Here is a 24,443-nt window from a genome sequence, read left to right as displayed (position 1 = left end):
TTGCATTATAAAACCAGATAATCGAAAATGTCAGCACTGGGGGTTAAAAAGTGGAAAACCCAAAACAAAAAAGAAAAGAAACGTACTTGGTTAGCTGATATTTTCTTAATGGCACATTTTGCACAGAAAAATGCTCGAATTAAATAAGCTTGTGCTTTCAACTTTAAAGTTTGTAATTCACTGACTGTTGATTTCGCTGTAATACTTGACAATTCCTCTTTATTATTATTGTTACTATTCAATGACAAATCACCGGAAGAATTACTATTGTTAGAATATGGATTGTTTTCATCGCCTAATCCATCTGCTACAGATTCAGCTAATCGACAAGAATCACCTTCAGATACAATCGATCCTTGATCAGACATAGATGGATGTACAACAACAGAACTAGAAGCAGTATTTGATGTTGTCAACTGACGAGTTGATGTTAACGCAGATGATATAACTGATGATAGTGAATTGACTGAAATAACTGTACTATCAGATAGTGTATTCAAATTAACATTATTGACAAAATTGTTATTAGTACTGTGTATGTTATTATTAGTGTTTATAGATGCTAATGACGTAACCGGCTCAACGGTTTGATGTTGTTGTTGCTGTACTTGTACTTGTGGCTGAGGTGGAGTACCAAGTACGTTACAGACCATGGATTGATGAACAGCTGGTAAGGTCATTGCAGGATTAAAACCATACAATGATGGTTCAATTGCTTGATCCATTGAATAAGCTTGATACGAATTACAGGCTAAAATTAATTATTTTCAAAAATGGTTAACATATGGTTTTAATATGCAGTAACAACAACGTCAAATTGAAGAATACTAATGTTTACAGTTTCTGAGAAATGTATGGATAACTGACTTTATTTAATTATGATTGACTTTCTATCATATTGTTGTCATTTTCTCAAATATGATATCTATTTTATCAGCTTTACTACCTACCTAGTTATTTATTTATTTATTTGAACGCATAAATATTGGTACAAGAGAGTGCCAAAATATATGCGCCACACAAAACAATGAGAATTCGAAGAGAAATAGAAAAAAAAAGAAGAGAACAATAACGAAGAGATTGGTGTAAGGTAGTGTGGTAGTAATGAGGGAACCCAAAGGTACAATCGGAAAAAATCTTTCAGGTAAGGGAGACAACCACTTTTTAGGAAGAAAGTAAAAGAAGATTACAGCAGGATCGCCACTGGCTTCTATTCTCAGCCATATCTGATAACGTCTCTAGCCACTGTGTTGCACCATCTCTCAGACCCCAACCAGGGAGTCGTGAAGGACCAACACAAGCCAGTCCTTTGCAGCTTTCTTTCATGCCACGACACCATGTCATATACTGACCACCTCTCCGCTTCTTCCAACCAGTCCCAGAGTCGACAAATAATGCACGACGTGGAATTCTCTGGGACGACATTCGGAGAACATGTCCAAGCCACAGAAGTCGGTGTTTCAAGATGGTGACACCAATTGAATTATCATCTCTGTGCCCGAACACACGATGCCGAACCTCTGCATTACTGACATGGTGTTGCCACTGAATGTCAGCAATCCTTCGGAGACAGTGATGATCGAACAAAGAGAGTCGTCTAACATCCTCAAATCGGAGAGGCCAGGTTTCACAAGCATAGAGCAAAACTGCTCTCACCGACGCGTTGTAGATCCGACCTTTTACAGCCAGACTAACATCACGAAGGCGCCAAACATGGCCCAGATTGGCATAAGCCGCTCTGGCTTTCACTATACGTGCATTGATCTCATCACTCACACCACCACCAGCACTTATGCAGCTACCCAGATACACGAACTTCTCGACTACGTCTATCTGCTCACCATCCAGAGTAAGTACAGGATTGGAATCCTTCCAGTCTTGTAGAAGTACTTTGCACTTCGAAGGTCCAAAGCACATACCATACCTACGGACACTGATTGCCAACTGATTAAGTGCGGATTGCATGGCTTGGGGATTATCGCACAGTAAGACAATATCGTCCGCATACTCAAAGTCGAGAAGTCTTTCTCCAGGCAACAGATCCACACCACCATTACTTACATTCATCAGAGCTGTTTCCAGAATGTCATCGATGGCAAAGTTGAAGAGGAATGGTGAGATTGGGCAACCCTGCCTAACCCCACTGCTCGAATGGAACAATGGAGAAAGGTGGTTGTATGCCCTCACTCTGCCTGAGGTGTTTCTATATAGGGCTTTTAGGATGTTAATAAACTTCTCAGACACACCCTTCTTCAATAGACAATCCCAGAGAACAGCCCTGTCCAACGAATCGAAGGCAGCCCTGATGTCAAGAAACACTACGATTGTTGGCCTTTGATAAGTATGGCGGTGTTCTAACATTTGGCGGAGGGTGAAGATATGATCAATACATCCTCGACCAGAACGAAACCCAGCCTGCTCCTCGCGAGTCAATCTTTCTCGGCTTTTGAACAACCTACGAAGTATGACGGAAGCCAATAGCTTGGACTCAATCGGAAGTAGACTTATCCCCAGATAGTTGTTACAGGAACGACGTGAACCCTTTTTAAAGATAGGGACAACTATCGACTCATTCCATGACGTTGGTACACTCTCTAGTTCCCAAACCTTTGTAAACAACGTCGTCAATTCCTTAGTCAAAAAGTCAGCACCATCTTTAAAAAGAGCCGGAGGTAAGTCATCTGGGCCAGGTGATTTGTAACGCTTCAAGAGTTGGAGTTCCTTGCGGACTTCCTCCTCGTTTGGTGGATCAGTCGTCACCGGCCATGGAGGCCAGGACAGTCTGACCGAAGTTGCCGGAGCAGCAGGCCAGTTGAACTGCCCTTCGAAAAATTCTGCCCATCGTCCAAGACGTCGATGGATGTTAGTGATTGGCATCCCATCATCCTCGCAGATTGTTTCACTCACACCAGACTTCTTGCTGCCAGTGGCTCGGATGAGTTGGAAGAGCTTCCGGTAGCTACCAGATGCAGCTGCTGCTTCCAGCTCATTAGCACGCTTCGACCACCAGGCTTCTCGGTCCTTACGCAAGCTTTGCCCGATTTCCTTACGTAACATCCTTCGTTTATGGTCAAACTCACGGTCACCCGGAGTAGACCGACGGGCTTCAATGAGTTGTAAGGAACCCGCAGAAACCCAGTGCTTATAAGCGGGACGTTTCGCAAACCCACAACTGACTGTACCCGCCATTTTCATGGCGCCATGCAATTGCAACCAATGCTCATCTATACTTTTCGGTGGAGTGGTAGCTAGCCTAGAGGCTAGCTCGGTTCGATACTTACTTGCAACAGAAGTTGCAACCAGCTTGCTAATATCAATCCGTTGATGGCGGTCACTTCGTTGGCCACTGAAAAGTAAGGCAAGATTGGCACAGACCAAGGCATGGTCAGAGTCCAGATAGGTACTCCAAAAGGAGCGGCAAGCTTGTACACAACCACGCCAGCGGTAGCTGATCGCGATGTGATCAATCTGAGTCCAGGCTTGAGATGCAGAGGGAGGACGCCAGGTGGCACATCGGCGATGACTGTGCCGAAAGTTAGTGCTAGCCAGAAACAGGTTGTGGTCTGTGCAAAGTTGCAGTAGACGGTCCCCGTTATCTGACCTGCGACCAACGAGTCCCCATCGGACACCTAAACGACTCTCTTCTGTGCCTAGACGCCCGACCTGAGCATTCAAGTCTCCGGCTAGTACTACAATATCTGTCGAACGCACTTTCTGGAGAAGAACAGATAACTGGTGGTAAAACTCATCCTTAATTGCATCCGGGCTGCAATCTGTCGGGGCATAGGCGGAGATGACGAAAAGACATCGTTTCTCACGCCGATTTCTTCTCACTTTGATGGAACTTTCTAATCTAACAGCACATAACCGACTGTTAATAGGGATTCAATCAACTAGTGCTGCCTCAGCTCTAGCGCTTAGTGCGACACCAACGCCAGCAAGACCAGACGAAGATGCCACAGGGTCCCCGGATAAGCGCACGTAAAACAAGTTTTTTTAAAGTGACAGATGTAGAGCGAATTTGTAGTACTTCACCAGAGTCTTGAATACGGGTCTCGGATAGACAGCAGACATCGATATGAAGACTTTCCAAAGACATAGCCAGCCCTATCTGTTGTCCAACCTGCATAAATGTGCGAACGTTGAAGGCAGCCAGTTTGAATGGCGCACGTGGTTTCAGAAAAACTGCTTCAGTACTCATATTCGGTGGTAACATACAATTTTCAACCGGACAGTGACTCGAGAACATTTAGATACAGTCGAATTTCCACCAAAGAAGAGCCGCTGTATAAGTATAAAAGAGGGTGAATAATGTGGAAAATAATAATAATAATAATAATAATAATAATAATAATAATAATAATGACAATAATAGTAGTAATAATGACAATAATTGTAATGATAATAATTTGAATGAATTGCTTGTTTTTCGAAGCGAGAAAAGTAATTTCCATAGACATAGAGAGTTCATAAATTTGTGTGTGGGCTGTGATACTGCCCGGGTGCCCAAACCGAAGCAGGTGGTTATCTTAGGGGGCCACACCCCGAGCCTTTGACTTAAAGGTCTAACCCACAAGGCAGTGGAGCATCGTAAGGAGATGCAATCCCATGGTAGCCGGTGACCAACGATTGGTTCATACGCCATTTGTTCCCGCAGGATACTGGAGCCCATATGCACCATTGATTTGTGATCCGGTTAAAGCGCCGGACATTCGCTTCTCGTCTTCTCATTTTCGTAAACAACACCCCCGCCACGAGAAGGCAATGAGTAGGACTACCCTGGCAGAGGCTGTATACGCGTGGCCGTGTGAGAGTATTTCGAGAGGGAGAGCGGACTGTCCCCACTCTCGGCCGTACCAGGGCATTCGGGGGCACCTACCTAGTTAGAAAATAAAATGTAAAACGACTAAGCATATTGAAAACTACGGTTATGTTAAGAGTCTAATCAGGAATGGCCAGCTGATTGGTTGAAAACTACCTACTTCAAAAATATACTTAAAAAGTCATTTCGTTTGTACTATATTCCATAAGCTGTCTTATAATACAGCTTACAAGTCGAAATCTCCAAATAATTCCATGATAATAAAACACCATTACACAACTATAATGATTTCATTGAGTCGTCTTATTATTATTACTATTATTGTCAGTTTAATTAAAACGAATACACATTACTTACGCAGAACGTTAGTCCCAACAGTTGGAGACAGTGAAGTAGATGGATTTATATGATGTGGAATAGTGACAAATGGACCACTTGGAATCATATTCATTGACTGAGATGATGATGGTGTTGGAAGAGGAGTATTTGGAATAAACTGTGGATGTAAAAAGTAATTACTAGGCGATTGTACAGGTCCCATTGGAGGTAGAGATGACATTCCAAATGAGTACGGTACATTAGACTGAATTAATTGCACAAAAAATGTAAAATTAGTATACACTGATAATAAGAATAGCTTTTTGAGCATGAACAATTTATTAGTGAAATTGTTAAAAGTAATGATAAATGAATAAGTAGCAATGTTCTGGATGGGGAGTTTTTCCAAAGTTCGACTAAATTTGTGAATAAATACACATGGATAGTAACTAATTCCTATTTTGCATGGTAGGTATTCATAGCCCAATATGTTATAATTATATCAACTTGTAGATAATCTCCAGACCAACACCTCAGATATTAGTGCTGATAGATATTAAAAGTAAATATAGAAACTAGAGTTACAAAATGTTTAACTTAAAATGAGAACAAAAAGTCTTGAGGGACAAGACAGCATAACGAATAACAATACCAAAAAGTGGATAACAGGCAAAAAATCATAATAATCAACTAACATTAATATGAGAAAAGATTAATTCAAGCCTTGATAAAGATCGATCGCTCTTCAGTTCATTCGTTTATGAAATAACGGGCTAAGTAGATCAGATACTACACAGGAAACATCATTACCGCATAATACACCCGGTAGTTAGAAGCTCAAATGGATTCTTCATCAAAAGTTGCCCCCTCCCATCCATCAACTACGGATTAACTGCGCTATACAACAACAGTTAAATTTGATATTATCAATTTCTGGTTCAAATTTCATCGTACAGAATAAAAAATCAAGCATCTATAAAACATACTAATCTAACTTTTCCCATAAACTAAACAAAAATATTTTCTATTAATAAAGAAAACTTCTTACTTGGATCGGTGACATTATATGTTGAGATTGCGGCAAATAATACGGTAAATGATGATGATGAGGTGGTGGATGAGCAGACTGTTGTCGTTGTGTTGGTGGTGTTGTAGACTGTAATTGTGGGTTATTGTTTTTCAATAAATTATTATTTGTCTGTTGTTGTGATAATGACTGAGGTGTTTGTAAACTGAGCATATTCATATAATAAGGAAATGATGCGTATTGATGTTGTTGTTGACCAAGTGGGAGACCACCATAATTAAAATTCACAGGGGACAACATGGAGGCATTATACATCAATTGATTTGGTTGCTCTTGATGCTGATGATGAGGTTGTTGATCACCTCGTACAATCGGTTGTGACAATAAATTAACCGACTGATAATAATACCAAGCATTAACTAAATCATTACTGGTTAAATTGATACCATTGCTAGAATTATTATTGTTACTTTTATTATCACTAGTTGCATGGTTCGAATCTGAAACTAATGACATTTCTGTGATAGAATTATTACTATTATTATTAATAATAGTAGTAGTGATAGCGGTATTGATAGTAGCATTATTACTAATATCACTATTATTATTAGTGACACTGCTATTATTATTAATATCGTTATTAGTCAATTCCTGAATTGAATTCGTTAAATTAGGATAAACATGAATATTTGAGTCAGATAAAATTGTATTTGTAGTATTATTTTTATTAAACATGGATAAATTCTCGTTATCATTTCGAATTTTCAATGATGACTGATTGGAATTATTAAAGGATTCCAATGAATTCAGTGCTTGTTCAAATTCTTTATTGGTTGAATGATATAAAGTATACCAACTTCTTGCTATAAAAAAATATATCTCTGGTAAAATATCATGTGATGATTGATAAGCGCTACGTTCAACGCATAATAAACCACGTTCTAAAGTATTACTTGAATGTTCACCACATTGTTCTAATGCTCTGTATAATTCTTGTGGTTTTAACGCTGTACATAATGATAAACTGGCAAGACATAACTCTGCAGCAACATCAACAAGCTATGCAAAACAATTTTTAAAAAAAAACATGAGTCAATTTAAAACATACTAAGAAGATAAATAAATTATTTTTAGAAAACAAAAATTAGTCCATTATTAAACCATGTAGAATGTAAAGTATTGGTGGTGGTGGTTGGAGGAAACCCTGGACATAACGTTTGAGCTATTTGACACTTGTCAGTAAGGTGTACCTGTAATCTTGGAGGAAACAGTACTCCCCAGAAGATTCGATTCCGTATAATCCAGCTCAAAAATTAGAGATGTTACTAATCAGCTAGCCGGGTCGCGATCAACCTCTTGTAGAAATGAAATGTATTTACAATTAAACAATCACTGAGTAGTGACTAGTCTCATATATGTCAAGTTGTTTTTAGTGTTCGAATCCTATCGACCAAATTGCAATGTGATTACTAGTCTAAGTGATTCGATATTGTATGCTAGTTGAACTTTTTCGCGTACGACTAACAGGTTGTCCTGTCTGCCATGAACATGATTGTCATGTAATTATTTGAATATTTATTTGAATTGTCCTTCTCATCAAGCTGATTCTCGATTCTAAATTTATTCATATTTTTTTCTAATTACCTGATAAATTGGATCGCCTTTGATGTGTTTACTGATTGACCCGAGTTCCCAGATTCTGAAGATTCTATAGTCTTCTTTGTATTTCCTTTGTCCGAAATCTAAACGATTCTTCAGTCAAATTTGTGTCCACAACTGTTCATGTGAATTGATATAAGCGAAGACACATCATAGCGTTTTACAGCAAATGGGTGTTCATGCGAAGGAAAATGGAGAGAACGACCACTTTGATGTGTAATTGGAACAGTTTATTTTGTAGGTATTGTTTAGCTTTTCTTCTTATATCATGTTATATTTTCGTTCGCTTAAGATTGATTGACGTCCCCTATCATTTTAGATGGTATGATCTATTGTCATTACACAATTGTCCAAACAGAAACAGATGAACCATAGTTTTTAACCAACAATTATACAGCAGTTGAAGACTGAGTTTTAACCACTAAGCCAACACATTACTATAGATAACAACTGACCAAAATTTTCTCAAACATAAACTGTACAATTATAAGTATCAATGCTAAGGTTGGACTTCATAGTTTCAAATAAATTGAGTATTGGGTAGAAAGCAAGTGATCATATATATATATATATATATATATATATATATATATATATATATATATATATATATATATATATATATATATATATGTTTCATGACTTAATGTAAGCCACTTTCGTAGGAGTGGAGAAACGTCAGAAATACAAATTTTCTATTCATTGAGATATAGCAAAAAAATATTTATTTATTTATTATGATCTGTGCATTTTCAATAACGATGAACAAGTAATGAAAAGGCTGAAAATAAAAAGTTAAAAATTATAAAACCAAACTTTTCTGAAAAAAAAACCTTTTACAATCTGTTAATCACTATTTATTTGAATAAAACACTGAACTTTATAAGGAAAAAAAATTGAAAAATAATCCATATTTCTTACAGAACGATTGTTTGTTCTTGATAATTGAAATGAGATAGCGGTTAGTTCTGCAGCTGTAAGATGTTGTTGCCAAGAATGATATAAAATACAAGCAGCCGGTATACCGATTTCAAATACTTGTTGACTTATCCATCCACCGTTTCTTGAGAATGTACGATTTTGCCAAGAAGGCAAAAGACGATTGAATAAGCCTAAGCCATAAAGTCCTAACTAAAATAATAAAATGAAATTATTTCTTTTTTTAAAAATTCTGTCAAAAATGAAAAAAAAGATATAAAATATCTTAGTAAAGATATAATAATTTTCAGTTAATAACTATCTGGACTTAATAGTCTAAGTAATCAGGTAGGTAAGTTTATGTGTACTGGAGTTCAATCTTACTGTGAACATCAACACAAAAATCCAAATACATACAGCTTATGATGAAAACTTCTAAATTATAAACGCTGTTTTAGAACAGATGAATTTTACATTGAAAAAAACATAAGGCATAATCCCTCTATAAAAGACAGACTTACTTGAGCATACATCACAATAAATTTATTGAAAACTGAGAAGTTAATTAAACTTTCACATTCTCCAGAGTAAACTGTAAAGAATCGTACAATGAATATGACTCTCATAACAAAGTTACAACTTTTGACTGAAAAAATATGAACATTCCTATTGCATATTACTATGTAGATTGTTTCCCAAGTTTTATGTACTCGGCTTTGAGAGGCTAGTAATACCATCCAGCTAGCTTCCTAACAAAACCGGAGTAAGTGGACTAGGATTCAAACATACAACTTGCCAATTGAAAGTTGAGATTTCTAATCATTCGATGATAACCTCTTAGCACTGTAGCACATATTTCTTAACATGTTAATTGTATATTTAATATTTATCAGAGATCTCCAAGTTATTTCGAAACAAGTTAATATCTTTAATAGTTCAAGTAAATTAGTTAACAAATAATGAGACAAATTTAGTTACATAACACTAAAATAAACTAACTTGAAATGATATTAATTGGAGATTACGATGAACAGTATCGTTTGCTTCAGTTTCAGCTACAAACATAGATCCACTGGTACTTGGGCCACCAGCACATTCACGAATTGTTTCAGCTAATTGAAATGCATGAAAAGCCATTGAATCGGATAAAGGTTGTGGTGGTGGACGTTTAAGATGTGGATGCCAACCTATGCGTAAACGATATGGACCTGTTGCAGTAGATAAATTTCTAATAGGAAGAGAACACGTTGAAATTTTTGATGTGAAATTAAATTTTGAATTATTTCTAGATTCATAATTAGATCCCGAATGGATATAAGCATTGTTTGGCTAAAATGACAAAAAGAGAAAAATACCATTATCATCTAAATAAGACATGGAGGCTAAATAAATTTAATTTCATTCAACGATAAAAAATAGTCCTGATTTAAAACAATTTTTCAGTTGTATAAACATACGTCTACATCGTACTATTATTTATCTTGAAATTTTGGAAACTGCACTAAGGCAAAGATGGCAATCGGGATAAAAGAAGTCGGTGGTTATTGATAATATTCATGATCATAAGTACGCTTAGCTGATGATATTTAATTAGAACATGAAACCTCGGTTCAAGATTTCTCGCCAACTGCCTTCAACCAGTTAACACTTAAAAAACGGTGTATACAATGTCACGTCATATAGAATCCATAGAAATTGATCAGCATTAAGAATTAGACATCAACAACCAAGAACAAACGTGCTAAAACAGCCTTTATAAACTACAAAGCATACAAGCTAGAGCAAATGTACAGCATTTCGAACCCGCTAACCAAAACTGCTAATAGTCGATTAGTTAAATCATTGGTTTACAACATGCTTGCTAGTATGTTTCACCTAAACAAACTTACAGAACTATTAAACAACTTCAGAGTTAATCGATAACAATTAACAAACAATAATACAATAAATAAAAAAATCTACAAATTATAGAACATACCACAGACTGAACGAAATTTGTCCGTAAACTATTATTAGTATTATTATTTTCATTACTAACTCCCATATTATTAGCAACAGATTGTTTTGTAACTATCTCAGAAGGAATACATTCATTGTCATCATCATCCTCATCGTCATCACCATCATCAACTTCATCATCAGAGAATGAAGAGAAAGGTGATTGTATGACATTGTCATCTACTGTAGAAACTTGTCTAACATTATCACTACGTTGAATATAATCTTTACTTTCATCTGAAATATCAGTTCCGTATAAAGAAATTCTATTATTATTATTATTATTATTATTATTATTATTATTATTATTATTATTATTATTATTATTAATTATCACTGGATCCAATAAAGTCGACGACAATTGTTTGTAACGTTCAGCAATCACTCCACAACCGCCACCACCATCGCTACTTTCTGTTGTTTGAGCTTCGGATGATTTAGCACCAATCAGTATCAAACGACGAGTAACAGCAGGTGAATTATCACTGCTAGTTGTTTCCGGTGCACTAGTAGTAGTATCAGTTGTGTTCAAATGACGCGATATTTTTCTGCGAACATCATACAGAGTAGTACAGTGTAAATTATCCAGCTGATTGTTGTTGATCAAAAAGAAAAAAAATTGGAAAAATAGAAAGTTATAAATATAATTATCAGTTAATACGATTGCGCGTAAGAGAAAAATAAACCTGATGGAAAAACTAACAAAAAAACTAAATTTTTATGTTAGATTCGTAGAATGACAGTTTTCTACATAAAACAATGTATTTTACATGATCTGTTCGATAAATATTCAAACTAAGCTACCGAATATTAGCAACGACTATTTCCCGTCTTTATGAAAAGATACAACACGTACAGTCTCTTGTCACTCGATTATCAATCAACTGTCTAAATAAATTTGAGAAAATCACCCGCGCATACACGATTTTTGGCAAAATACTTAAGAGTTATGGAAATTTTCCCGACACAAAGACTTAGCCTCATGCAATTTCATTTTGTTCCCAAAATCCAACATAAGTGGACGATGACAGAATTGGAACGATTGGAAACAATTCAGTATTAGATTTAATTAAACACAAAACGTATGGTCTGTGGCCTATTGAACGAATTTACTGTTGAAAATGCAAAATCCATTATTCAATCATCACATGCTTAAGAAATAATCAACCAACTATTTGTTCTAAATTATCCAATATACGTTAAATCGATAGGAATGAAAAATGGTTTTCAATAATTGTTATTCATTTTGCAGAAAATTTGTAGTAACACATAAAACAGGCCACGCCTATATATATATATATATATATATATATATATATATATATATATATATATATATGAGTTAAGTGAGCTTAGAATATGCATACAGAAAAGGTTATATGAAAAACATAAATTAAGAACCTGTTATACCCCCCAGGTGATTAACCTATCAGTAACTTCCGAGAACTATTTATAGACTGTTATTATATATATTCTTATTGTATAACTGTTAAGTAACTAGATTATAAATATTTATATTCTTTTTATCATAAGCTTTTATTTGAACTGTTGACTACGATTTTACGACTTACTATTCTTAAGTTGTTCCCTGTTTCGGTTTAAAAGACCGGGCAGTATCACAGCCCTCCCACAAATCAATGATAGCTACCATCGGCTTCATTATTATTAATACATCGTCACTTGGTAAGTTGTCCTGTATGCGGAGATCTTTCTTGTTTTGCGCATAGAGTTAGTTCAGTAGATAAAATAACTATTTCGCCATCTCAACTACTGTAAAATAATTTTGTAAAATCAATTAAGCCCTTATAATAGTTACATTTGTTTGTATAAAAATATTTAAGTAGCACCGTGGTGTATGCTACTTATGTTACTCGACATAAACAGTATGTAACACCCATCGGAAAAGGAAAACCTGGCAGCAGAAGGTTAAGAAGATCAAGTTGAAGATAATAGAAAGGAATTGTCAACTGGAAGAATCATACAAAATGTGAAAGACAAATGATGGAAATTCGAAAATGAAGTATTCAGTGTATGGTCCTCATATTTTAAGACATTCTGGTTGTCCTCACCTGGATTTTCAATTACAACAGTGTGGCTGATTAGGGATTAAAATTCTGTATTGACTAAATTAGGATGCAGTGAAACAATGACTTTACACAATTATGAAAATCAATTAGAGTGATACGTTAATTAACTCAATCAACGTCGTATTACCAAAAATCAGTAGAATCCAAACAAACGTTATCTACACTGTAGATACATCTTTCTAACGAATCCGAACTCGCATACAATGTATTGTCAGGATTTCTTACAGAATACTATCAACATCTAATATTAAAATCTAGAACACCAAGTGTGAAATCACATAGGACGACAGTGACCATAGTGCGATTTGATCGATGAAACTTCATCAGTGCTAATAACTAGACAAAGAAGACGTTGGTTGATACACAGTGAGCAATCACTATACATTAGAAGAGATACGGTAGTCAATATTTTTATTTACCATCAACATGTCTCAGTTCTGCCGAAAGTCATCAACAGATAAACTTTCTGATAAAATACTAAACAAGAGATTTTACTGATGGATAACATGTTTGAACATATAGATAAAGACTTATTAATCCTCAGAAGTCTTCCACTCTTAAAAATCGAAAAGAAAACAGAAGGCGTGTTGTATAGAAGAAGCTCAACTTTGAAAGTTGTTATCTACCAAAACCAACGTTATTTTCATGATTTTATATGAGCACTGATTGGTTGTCCTAATTTTCCTAGCATTTCTCATAGATTCCGGAAACTATTTTCCGCTGAATTATCGAGAGCTTCTACCATGTTCGCTGAGTTAAAATTTTCACGAAAAACACAAATATGAGTGTACTAATTTATCTTATTCCTAAGAAATATTTATATAAACGAAATAATCAAATCTTATGAGCTAACAAAACCTACTTTTGAGTCAGATAAAGTATCTGTATCTTCACTAATCGATAGTGGATCAAACGAACAAAGGGTATTATTATTGTTGCCATTATTGGCCGGAGCATATTGTTTATCATTCTCAGATAATTTACCAATATTATCTACATCTGATGAGTCTGTTGTATTATTGGAATTAGGACATATATCTGAAAGAAACCACAAAAAGGGAAAAATATTAATAACAACATAACAGTTGGATTGTTGACTTTTATTTGGTTACTTAGAGAATAGTAAAAGAGATTATATCATAATCTATCATCATGACTATATAAGCATAATTATTTATCCAGATCTAGGTATATAAACAGAATGAAGTTGATCAAGCTTTTCAACAATAATAAATAAATAATGAATGTACAGAGTGAAAACAATTTGGTAGGTTATAATATAAATGATCACATTTTTAAGGAGGGAGGAAGGAAGCCACGTAATACGAGTAGTGAATGCATTTTACATGTGAAATGATAGCTATTCAGAGTATGGGATGAGAATATAAATCTATGGACGAGCTGATGAGATTTGAGTAAGCTATCTCAAGGTTGCGGTGAATATCAAAATAGCACATACATACCTGAGGTCGTTATACTGTTGGTCTCAAAGATTTTATAGTTTATTGCCTACAAGAGATGAAATTGTTGAGAGGATTCATTAGTGATTGCAGGGTAGAAATGACTGCCAGGCAATGTGTAGATTATAATGATGGTTGCTGGAGATATTGGATCCCCAGAAATCACTTGATAAACCGTTCATTTTTGTAATTTAATTACAGGAACTCGAATTTCTCATTTTCGCGCGAGAAGTACCCATTGTTACCTTCAGTTTGTGCTTCCCACCCAGAAGGATCTTAAATGTCATCGGTTCATCTTTCCTTTTAGTACGCTACTTTGTAACATTCTCCGAGAACATTTTTGTGTTTTATATATACGCATCAGTTGAGTGCTTATTGTTCGCTCTTCCGGGTTGCTTGTGGAACTATATATTTTTCCGGCTGAATCTGGTTTTCTTCCTCTAGTTAGTAGGGATAGGGTGTAGTGGAATAGCTTACACTGTTCTGTTGTGTTGCTAACTTTCGTCCTGTTCGCCGGTCCTAGATGATATCTTAATCCCTTGAACATATCAATAGTAAAGTATTCCAAATAAATGTGTTAGAGGGAACAATAACCATAAATGGGGACATTTTTGTTTATTCCAGGTTAACCTCGAAAATAATTACGTTGATTCTTGTAAACTAGACAATAATGGTACCAGTTACGTTGGCTTTTACTTTTGCTGATGTTATTGTCTCGCCTTGCCGGAGCAAACTCAAGTGGATGAAGTATGGTTAGAACTTGTGATCAGTTAGTCGAAATTCGATTGCACTAACCTCCAAGTTAAAACCTCTTCTCTATAAACAGTAAACTCTTTCCGAATATCTAAATGGTTCAAATTCCGAATTTGTTTCTGCAAATATATATCATCTATGGTGATACATATAAACTATCAGCTCTACAGTACTTTTCAAACTTTGGTCAAAACTACTTTATTATGTTCTAATATTCTTTCAGCGAAAATTCATTTTCTGTTATCAAGTGACTCAATAGAAATGAAGTTCTGTTTTTGCACAACTAATGACGCAGTTATGACCAATCACAGCTGCTTCAGTAAACTAAACAATTTGTAGAAAATAATATTTATTTTCATAGTTTACATCATGAGTTAATCTTAGCTAGACCATCAATCGAAACCTGGAAGCACTGGACAGATGTTTCGTCCTATTACGAAACTGACTCCTAAGAAGTGGCAATTCGCGACCCAGAAACAGGGAATCGAGTCCAGAACCTTCAGTCTTGTGTATGAACGCTTAATCTCCAGACCACTAAGTCGGCATCCAGTGGTGTGTATTTCTAAATTCAATCAATTCACGATATTGTGCGACCATCTTCCATTGCTTGCGGTAGATAACTGTCTCACATCAACACGGTCGAACTCCATTGGTCATGGCTTCTCACTAAAGCACTAGGGACTGTATCTTGAAGTTAGTGACTAAGGAGCACATGACTATTGTCAGTATAGGGTCTTAGCTTGAAGATGCAATGTCTGGAGCTCTAGTAAGAGTGGAGTTCAGTCGTACAGGGTGTGACAGTTGTCAATCGCAGACAATAGATGGTCGCGCAATATCGTAAACGACGAATTTCGTAGCTTGTGTATAAGAACCTTCCAGCAAACTGTTCCATAATCAACTACGCATGGATTATATATATATATATATATATATATATATATATATATATATATATATATATTATTCAGCGACTAGTGTATGCAGCTGTATGATTTAACATGAAAAGTGACAACCTTAATTTCTTCATAATCCAGTCGTACGGTCCAGCGAAAACCACTCGCAGACATCACAACAAAAACCACAATATCCATCGTGTTGGGATCCACATTCGCAAGAGGATCTCAGCATTTTTATATACCCAATACTATAATACATTGATGTTATTGATAAATCATAATCCCATACACGAGCACACATAGGCGAGAAATAATTCAAAAAGTAGCTCAATCCTATACACTAGAAATGACGATTAAATCAATTAATAATACCTATTGAAGACAAAATATATTTAAATAGGAAACAATAAAGCTAAAATGGGACAATATGGTTCTGGTAATGAGATTTTTTTTTAAAAGAACATCATTTATCACCGACGCACACAAATACAAACGTACATACAGACAAAAGGCAAAAACATACCATTATTTTTCCCTTGATGAACACTACTGCTATTGACGCTATTATCGTCATCAGCCATTTTTCCCACCGTATTATCAGGTTTAATTATTGAAGAATGTTTTTGATCTTCACTAGCATAAGTTAGTAGTGTGTTGTTATCCATTAAATTATTATCATTTAATTTGGAAGTGATTGCGTTGGAAGGTGATGACAAAATTAATACATCTCGAGTTTTGCCGCTATTATTATTATTCGGTGATAAATTATTTAGTTCAAGTGAGACTGTTGAAGCGACCAGTACACAGGTGTTTTGTGATACATTCAATTTATTTTCAGTTTTACTTGTTACCACTACTTCAGGAACTGAATTATAGTCGAGATTCGATGTTTGAAAATTCATTAATTCATGAGATCCCAAACTTAAACAAGCCCATAAAGGCGGAGATTTAAAGTATGGATTATAGTAGCGATCAAGTAAACGTGCACGAATCTGTAATGAGTTAATGTAAAAAGAAAAGAATAACAAATGTTATTATCTTTATTTATTCAAAGAAAGAATTAAATAAAACTGATGGATAATACATCTTCCGTATATTAAAATGCAAACTATATAATAATAATAATAATAATCATTATTATTATTACCATTATTGTCATTATTATATGCATAACAATGTTCCAAGAAACATTTTCATGTAGACGTAGATAAAACTAGTTTGATCTTTTAAATCGATAAAACCAATGAAATGTCAAAAAAAAATTAAACCATATTTATCAGAACAGCTGATATCCTCATACTTTATTTAAATTATTAAAAGAATGATTACAAGAAGGCTTTGATCAGTACATTATAAGTTATACATTATAAGCAACCAAGATAGTATAGTCGCAACACAATGTAGTGTAGTAGTGCTTATCATATATATATATAAGCAATCTTTGTCTGTACAAGCTTGACTAGTAAACATGTCGCTGGTTTATATTATGACTGTTTTTCCAGATTTACGTATGCTGGTCAGTATGTATGTGTTTATTTCCAGGTTATCTTATTAACTGTTTGATGACTCTATATACATACAGCTTAAAAATGGAGTTTGCCAGTAAGCCGATTTCCACGATAAATTCCTATAGTGACTCTAATGGTTTGTCTAAAATATAATATACACGTGACAAGTTTTAAAATACTTACGAGATTAATCCAAGATATATGTATTGCAGATCAGTAAACTACAGAATTATATGGCGCAATAAAATCAACAGCTTTTAACCACACCCACAGAAAATAGATAAACGAAATACAACAGCAAATGAACAATGCACAAAATCAACTATAAATACAGATATCATTCAAAGATGACGATGAAGAAAAAGAAACTCTAATGTTAATCATTTCTATTCTAATACAATTGCTAGTGGTTCTACTGCCAGTATACATATAAACCCAATTCAATTACAAAGAGATCTAATTCTAGAATTAATCCAATACTATTATTAAACCAATCCAGTTGTGTTCATTCAACCCCATTGAACTCTGATTGTTCGTTACTACTATACGTACTAGTTGATCTGATTACTTAAGTACATACATTCAGGAACATTCACTACAAGGGTTCTTGCCTAATCCATTCGCCTTCAGTCATCAAGTTAAAAATATGAAACATAACAGAAACGTTGTAACATAAGCTTGTTTTAAAGGAATAAAAAAAACTATCCAATAAAAATAATTCACAAGAACAACTAAACTCATCAAGAATTGTTTGTAAGATCACTAACCAAAGAAAAAAAATTCATAATACTAGGAATTTAATAGACCGAGTGTATTTAACTTGAGATAAAGAATATTTTGTAGATAGACTAAATTACTGAGAAATGTTTCGAAAGAGGCAGCTTAGAAAACTCAAGAATTAACTTCATTCCATTTCATATAAGTTGAAAGACACGACAATTACATTAAACAACGGAGTTGCCTAATTGATTTATCAGAATAAAAGTTGGCATTTGAGCTTCACGTAGATGTCATAAAACCATATATTTGACAGCATGAAAGTAAATGGGAAATGGAGAGTCCCAAAATATTTCTAAAATATTATTTCTGAAGTTAACCAATAAACAATAAAAGTATTATCATACCCTAAACTGTAAGTCATTGAGGTGAAAGTGAAGCAACAACTAGTTTATAAATTAGGTCATTAAAACAACCAATCGAAAAAATGAATACGCAATATTGATGCTGATAACGATAGCTCAAGTGCATTCAGTCTTTGTTTTCCTTTAGAACCGGAGTCCCGGAATTTTCTTACACCTTTTCTTTCTCATACCTAATCTTTTTTACTACTGCTGATATGGTTACTACTACTACGCTGGGATTTATATTGAAATAAATTTATCTCTCCATGCTAATATGGTATAGGAACTCGAATCGATACACATATGTATCAGGTTCTACGTTGTACATAACCGACCAACTGATTCACTAATTGTAAAAATAATTTCCGAAAAAAAATAAACGCTTACTCGATCAAGTTTTGATATATCATCTCGATACATACGAAACAGATATACAGCTAAGGCATCTTCTTGAGCACGTTGACCTTCAATAAAATAAGTGAATAATCTTTCTGGCACACGAGATTTTACACCCAATACTGATAAGACAGATTGTAAACCTAATTCTCCATCTGATGCTATACGAACATTGATAGGATGATTATTTTTTTCCGATTCTGACAAATGAGTAGTAGTAGTTCCATTAGTGGAATTATATATGTCCATTGCTAATGGTAGACCACTTCCAGCTAGTACTGCACCAGTTGACAATACTGGATAAGCGAAAAAATTCTCCATTAGTGAAACATTAATATTTGGTGCAACATTTTCTGTATCTTGATGAATGGGTGGGATAAAATTAGCTGATTGTGGTGGTAAATAATTCCCATACGATCGAACTACACCGACCAATTGATGAAATAAATAAGTGGCCAAATTAAATGGGACATGAATATCTATAATATTATTCAATAAAAAAACAATTAGCAAAATTCACGAGTAAATCGCATAAGATATAAACACTGATTATCCAATAAAAATTAATAATATTTCCTAAATATTGTTCTTTATTACGAAAGTTACGAAGTAACGCACAATGAATAAACAGAATAGAACAACACATGGTAATTAATATCGATATGTAACAGAAAATACTTATAATGAATAAAAAGTGTAGACAATCAAACCAACATTCGAAAATGTATATTTAATAGCGAAGCGGGCATAGAATTCATCATATTGAGGATATATAAAGTGAACGACCACTCAGTTAGGGAAGACCGATTTATTGTTCAGTGAAGAATTACAGAATGCTTTCGTAAAATATGAAAGTCATACATTAAATACATTATTTACACTTCTTGTATTGGTTGTCCTTTACATCGTGATTCTTTCAATTCTGTTGCTATTACAATTACCTGTTGTTTCCCTTTCTGTTCTCTTCAATGGCATGCATTCCATTCCCGATTAGTTCTATATACCACTTAAATCTGTCAACATAAGTAGCATACACCACATATATACTATTAGTTACTTGTTAATATCAGTATACCATGATAGTAATAAAAGTATGAAATGGACAAATATAAATTAATCTTTCAAGTTAATGTACAGGCAAATATCATGTAGAACTTGTCGATAAAATTGAAGAAATTCAAAATAAAAATAACAACTTGCTTCTATGAGATTAGAGAAAGTTAGAATTTCCTAAAAAGCTGATTTCATGATACATAAGACCACGAGGTTTGAAAGACAATAATAAGGATTGTTTGACTAAGATATTAGTTCATGAAATTACCGAGTTTTGTTTATTTCAGAAGTTTTACTAGTATAAACACAAAATCTATTCTGAAATCTAACCGTATGCAAGAAACAGCTCCATTCATCAATTACTCTACTAATCAATCTAGATTTTCGACTTTTACATTTTATACGATTTGTACATAATTTACCATAGATTAATAAATATTATTGTACCGATCCATATGAATTCAACAGTTTATGTAGAGTAGAAGGAAAACAAGTGAAATTTACGTACTCACCTTTTTGATGTAATGTTAAATTTGATGCTAATTGTTTAGCTTCACTACGTATGCTTGATATTACATGTGGACATGCAAGATGAATCGGTAAAAAACAAAGTCGAGTAAGTAATGTAATTTCTATAACAAATAATTTCACTTCTAATAATGGACTACAACATGGTGGTCGAGGAAATTTCAATGCACAAAATCCAAGACGAAAAATCAACTCAATATCAATACATTCCCATATATCAAAAGATCTATGTAAATCAATATTGTTAGTTTCTGTTTGCTTTCTGTGATCAGTGGTATTATGGTTAGCATTACTACTATTATTATTTATACAATTATCATTGTTATTAGTACTATTATTTGTATTATCAAAGCGTGTTGATTTAGGGAAGAAAATATTTCCATTGGTTGAAGAATTCGGCATACTAAAGATACGTTCCTTGTGTGCATTTGAAAGGCACTCCATGATACAACGTATTTGATCCAACCAACGAATAGCCTGTAATTTATAAACAATGTATACATACATAAGCATTTCGCTTTAGTAAAAGTAACAAATTATCATGATATTAGTGTACTTAAACCAAGATCATTAATATGTCATGCCACCTAGTGTATACTTATTAGTGGATTTAACTGTAGTAACTGAATAAATAACGTGAACAATAAAATAGTATATATAAAGGTCAAAAAATTCAAGTGATCGTGTTTAGAAGTAATCAACCATTCAAAGATATCCCGAAAAAATTCCAAGATACGACTCTACATGTTAAAATCCACACTCTGTGCAGAGAAATGAAAAATGATGTCCTCAGTTAGACAAGTATTGAAAACAAGCTGTTTACTTCCAGTATTACATTATCTGAAATTGTTAGACACCGAATCAGTGGTCTGAAAACTAAGCAGTTTCCATGAGTCGGGAAAGTCTTACGTTTGATCCCGGTGGGATCGTGAGTAGAAAAAAGGAAGGCCCACAGATTTATTTCAATGTTTTGTTGACTAGAAATTACTTTGGTGTGGCAACTATACTACTTTTCGAAAATAGACGTTGAATTCTATGAAAATCTTATTATACGTATTCAAAATTATTCTAGATTAATAGAAATTAAAGGAAAAGAGCAATATAAACATATGACAGACACACACTATATTTACCTTTTTAGTGTAATCAATGGATAATTTTTTACCTAATGGATGTAATTTAATTGAATTTGTAAATTTCTCTGTCGCTTCTCGAGGATTATTTGTGTTTGAACATGCACCAGTTTTCTTAGAACGTCCATTTCGTGAATTCTTTCGAGGATTTGAACTACCGCCTATACCAACACCACCACTACTATTACCTATACCACCAGGTATACCATTTGAACTCCATGAACTTGACACTGTACTTGCAGGCACTGATTTCTGTTGACCGCGTGAATTAGACTGATAGTTAGCAGGACATGAATCTTGTTGATTAGTTCTATGTGAATTGTCTGTGTTTCGACTGATATTAGCTACATGATTAGTAGTATTAGTTTCAGAAGATTGGTATTTTACTCTCCCGACAATCTCAAAAGAAGCTTGTTCACATTCATTGATAAATTCATTACTGGTATATAGTAATAGAAGAGCTAGGAAACGTGCCCAATGTAAGGCTTGTTCGGTATAACCATGAACGTTAAGTGCTTGAAATCTTGTAAAAGCAAACTATAACGCAAAAGAAAGAAAACAAACAGAGAGACAAACAATATCATTCTGTACTAAGGAGAGTTTAGACTATCTGGTTATTTTTGTTATCACAAATCAGTTTTCCTCCTACGGGGTAACTAAGATGATGCTTTTTTGATTCATGATTTTCCAATGACTTTCTCTGTTATGTGACTGATCATTAACGCTTTTTGTTTGCTAACTTTTCTATATACCCCAATATCAATGCATGTTAACATATAAACACAGTTGTCTCTCTACAACTTTTGACTTTTATCTCCACTTCATATTAGCTTGTGTGTCAGACATCCAATCAGTTAGAGTTCATAATCGTTCTAGTTCGTATTAGAAGATTCTCAATTGTTCGTAAATATAATTTACTTTAAACCAACCCAAAACTTTAACACGTAATTGTTTTTTTATATCAAGACATGATATTATGAAATTAAAAAATTCACTTCGTACTTTTTAATGATCTGGATATTTTGAATCCAATTCAAACAAAAATTAGTAAATGGGATTAAGTTCATACGTGCTTCACATTCAACAGCACTGTGCCTTGTATGAGGGCTGTAAACCATGCTCTTCAGCTGTTCACATGGAAGTATGCAATGAACTTGCAACCAAATGGTTATATGAACACTAAAAATCCACTGAGTCCATTTAAAACCAGTTGTGATATGGATTGAAAAATGAATTAAATATTAAAGCTGCAAATTTTACCCAATATGACCTTAACCATAGACACCATCCATCTTTGCTTATAATGCTTGTGACTTAAGGCAATATCGAGGTAACACGCACAGGATGCACATATGCCAATAATAGACTGACCAATTACAGTCCCAAACATCAATAGAAAGATTCAAACAAACAATACAAAATGAACTTAACCATATTTGTTTTTAGATAATGAAGATAATAAAAAAATAGTAAATAAATAACTTTATGTCAGTAGTTTACAACTGGCCAGAACAAAAAAATAATAAGAAAAAAGGGTTAAGCAAATACAATAAGTAAACTGAATTACAAGTCAGTTAGTCATAAGCAACGCTGAACTTGGCACATACGTGCATCAATCCAAATTGTCACACCACATCAGTAGAACGAGATGAAATTCACAAGATGAATATAAAAATCAGTAGAAGAGATAACAGTATCAGCGACAGTAGGAAAAGTTCAACATAGACAATATGATCTTTGAAGAAACAATAAATTCGTGCAATAGAAACGTATGAGGTAATTCTACAACTTAAAATTTAATATCCCACAACTTCACAAACTACGGATATCAGAAAAACATCTCACATCTTTGTATAGTAAACGAGAAAAAGATACTAAATAAAGTACACTGAAAATTTTTAACACCATGATACGTGAGATAAGGGGACATAAGATGTCACGAGACAGAATCAAATAACATCAGAAAAAATAAGAGAATAAATAAATCCAGTAACCGCTATCTGGTTTTAATTAGAGACTAAAACCGGAGAATAAAAAAGAAAAAGAACAGGTGGATCTGCACTGATAGTACAGACTTGGATCCAGGTCTCTCAAACTGTGCAACTATAAATCAAGCTTGTCTTACAATTAGTTTAACTAGAAAGCATGCATCTCAATTAGACACTGTTCAGAATACCAGTTATCTAGCTCCCGTGAATTAATCTAATGTGTGAGGCTCTCCAAACAAAACAAGTTATTAGTACCATTAGTATAACAGTGTTTCGGTGAACATTTGCATCAGAGATCCTACGTTCTACTAGCTGATTGACTTCAATAAGTTCTAGGCTTTCACAAAATCATCCTGCAATGTTCATTTTATTTCATGACATTCTCAATAAACAGAAATATTCAAAATATTATCATCTAATAGCTTACTTCAATATGATTTTCAGGTAAAGGAAGATTATTCAATAATTGTGAATTCATTTGATCTATACTCCAATAATTATCTAATTCCATTGGACAATTATGACTATGATTACCGTTGTTATTATTATTATTATTGTTACTTCGTAATGAATTGCAATAATGTTTTGAAAAATTCAAAATCATATCTGCATGATCTGTTGTTTCAGAATCACTATTTACATGTGCACCAGAAAATAATGGCATAACTATAAAATGCAGAATAATATTTTAAGAGAAAAATTACAACCTTCTCTTTACAGACAATAACAATAACAACAATAATTAAAATGAAATTATAAACCAATCTCTTTAATTACA

General features: G+C 34.0%; 1 protein-coding gene across 1 annotated transcript in view; it reads right to left on the bottom strand.

Moving 5' to 3' along the window:
* ZSWIM8 (Zinc finger SWIM domain-containing protein 8) overlaps positions 1 to 24,443 on the bottom strand; it is a 47,996-nt gene that overhangs the window by 8,765 nt on the left and 14,788 nt on the right. The window contains exons 8-19 of the mRNA XM_051211541.1: positions 24,093 to 24,331; positions 21,678 to 22,214; positions 20,529 to 21,021; positions 18,955 to 19,442; positions 16,462 to 16,930; positions 13,692 to 13,867; positions 10,723 to 11,331; positions 9,744 to 10,073; positions 8,748 to 8,957; positions 6,189 to 7,226; positions 5,180 to 5,405; positions 87 to 751 (exon numbers count right to left, since the gene is read on the bottom strand). Of these exons, the coding sequence (XP_051071608.1) occupies positions 87 to 751; positions 5,180 to 5,405; positions 6,189 to 7,226; positions 8,748 to 8,957; positions 9,744 to 10,073; positions 10,723 to 11,331; positions 13,692 to 13,867; positions 16,462 to 16,930; positions 18,955 to 19,442; positions 20,529 to 21,021; positions 21,678 to 22,214; positions 24,093 to 24,331 (5,480 nt within the window). The remainder of the gene's footprint in view (positions 1 to 86; positions 752 to 5,179; positions 5,406 to 6,188; positions 7,227 to 8,747; positions 8,958 to 9,743; positions 10,074 to 10,722; positions 11,332 to 13,691; positions 13,868 to 16,461; positions 16,931 to 18,954; positions 19,443 to 20,528; positions 21,022 to 21,677; positions 22,215 to 24,092; positions 24,332 to 24,443) is intronic.

Source organism: Schistosoma haematobium, chromosome ZW (genome assembly GCF_000699445.3).
Source record: "Schistosoma haematobium chromosome ZW, whole genome shotgun sequence".
NCBI lineage: Eukaryota > Metazoa > Platyhelminthes > Trematoda > Strigeidida > Schistosomatidae > Schistosoma > Schistosoma haematobium.
Note: the sequence above shows the minus strand (reverse complement) of the source record. Positions and strands in the feature narration are given on the sequence as shown.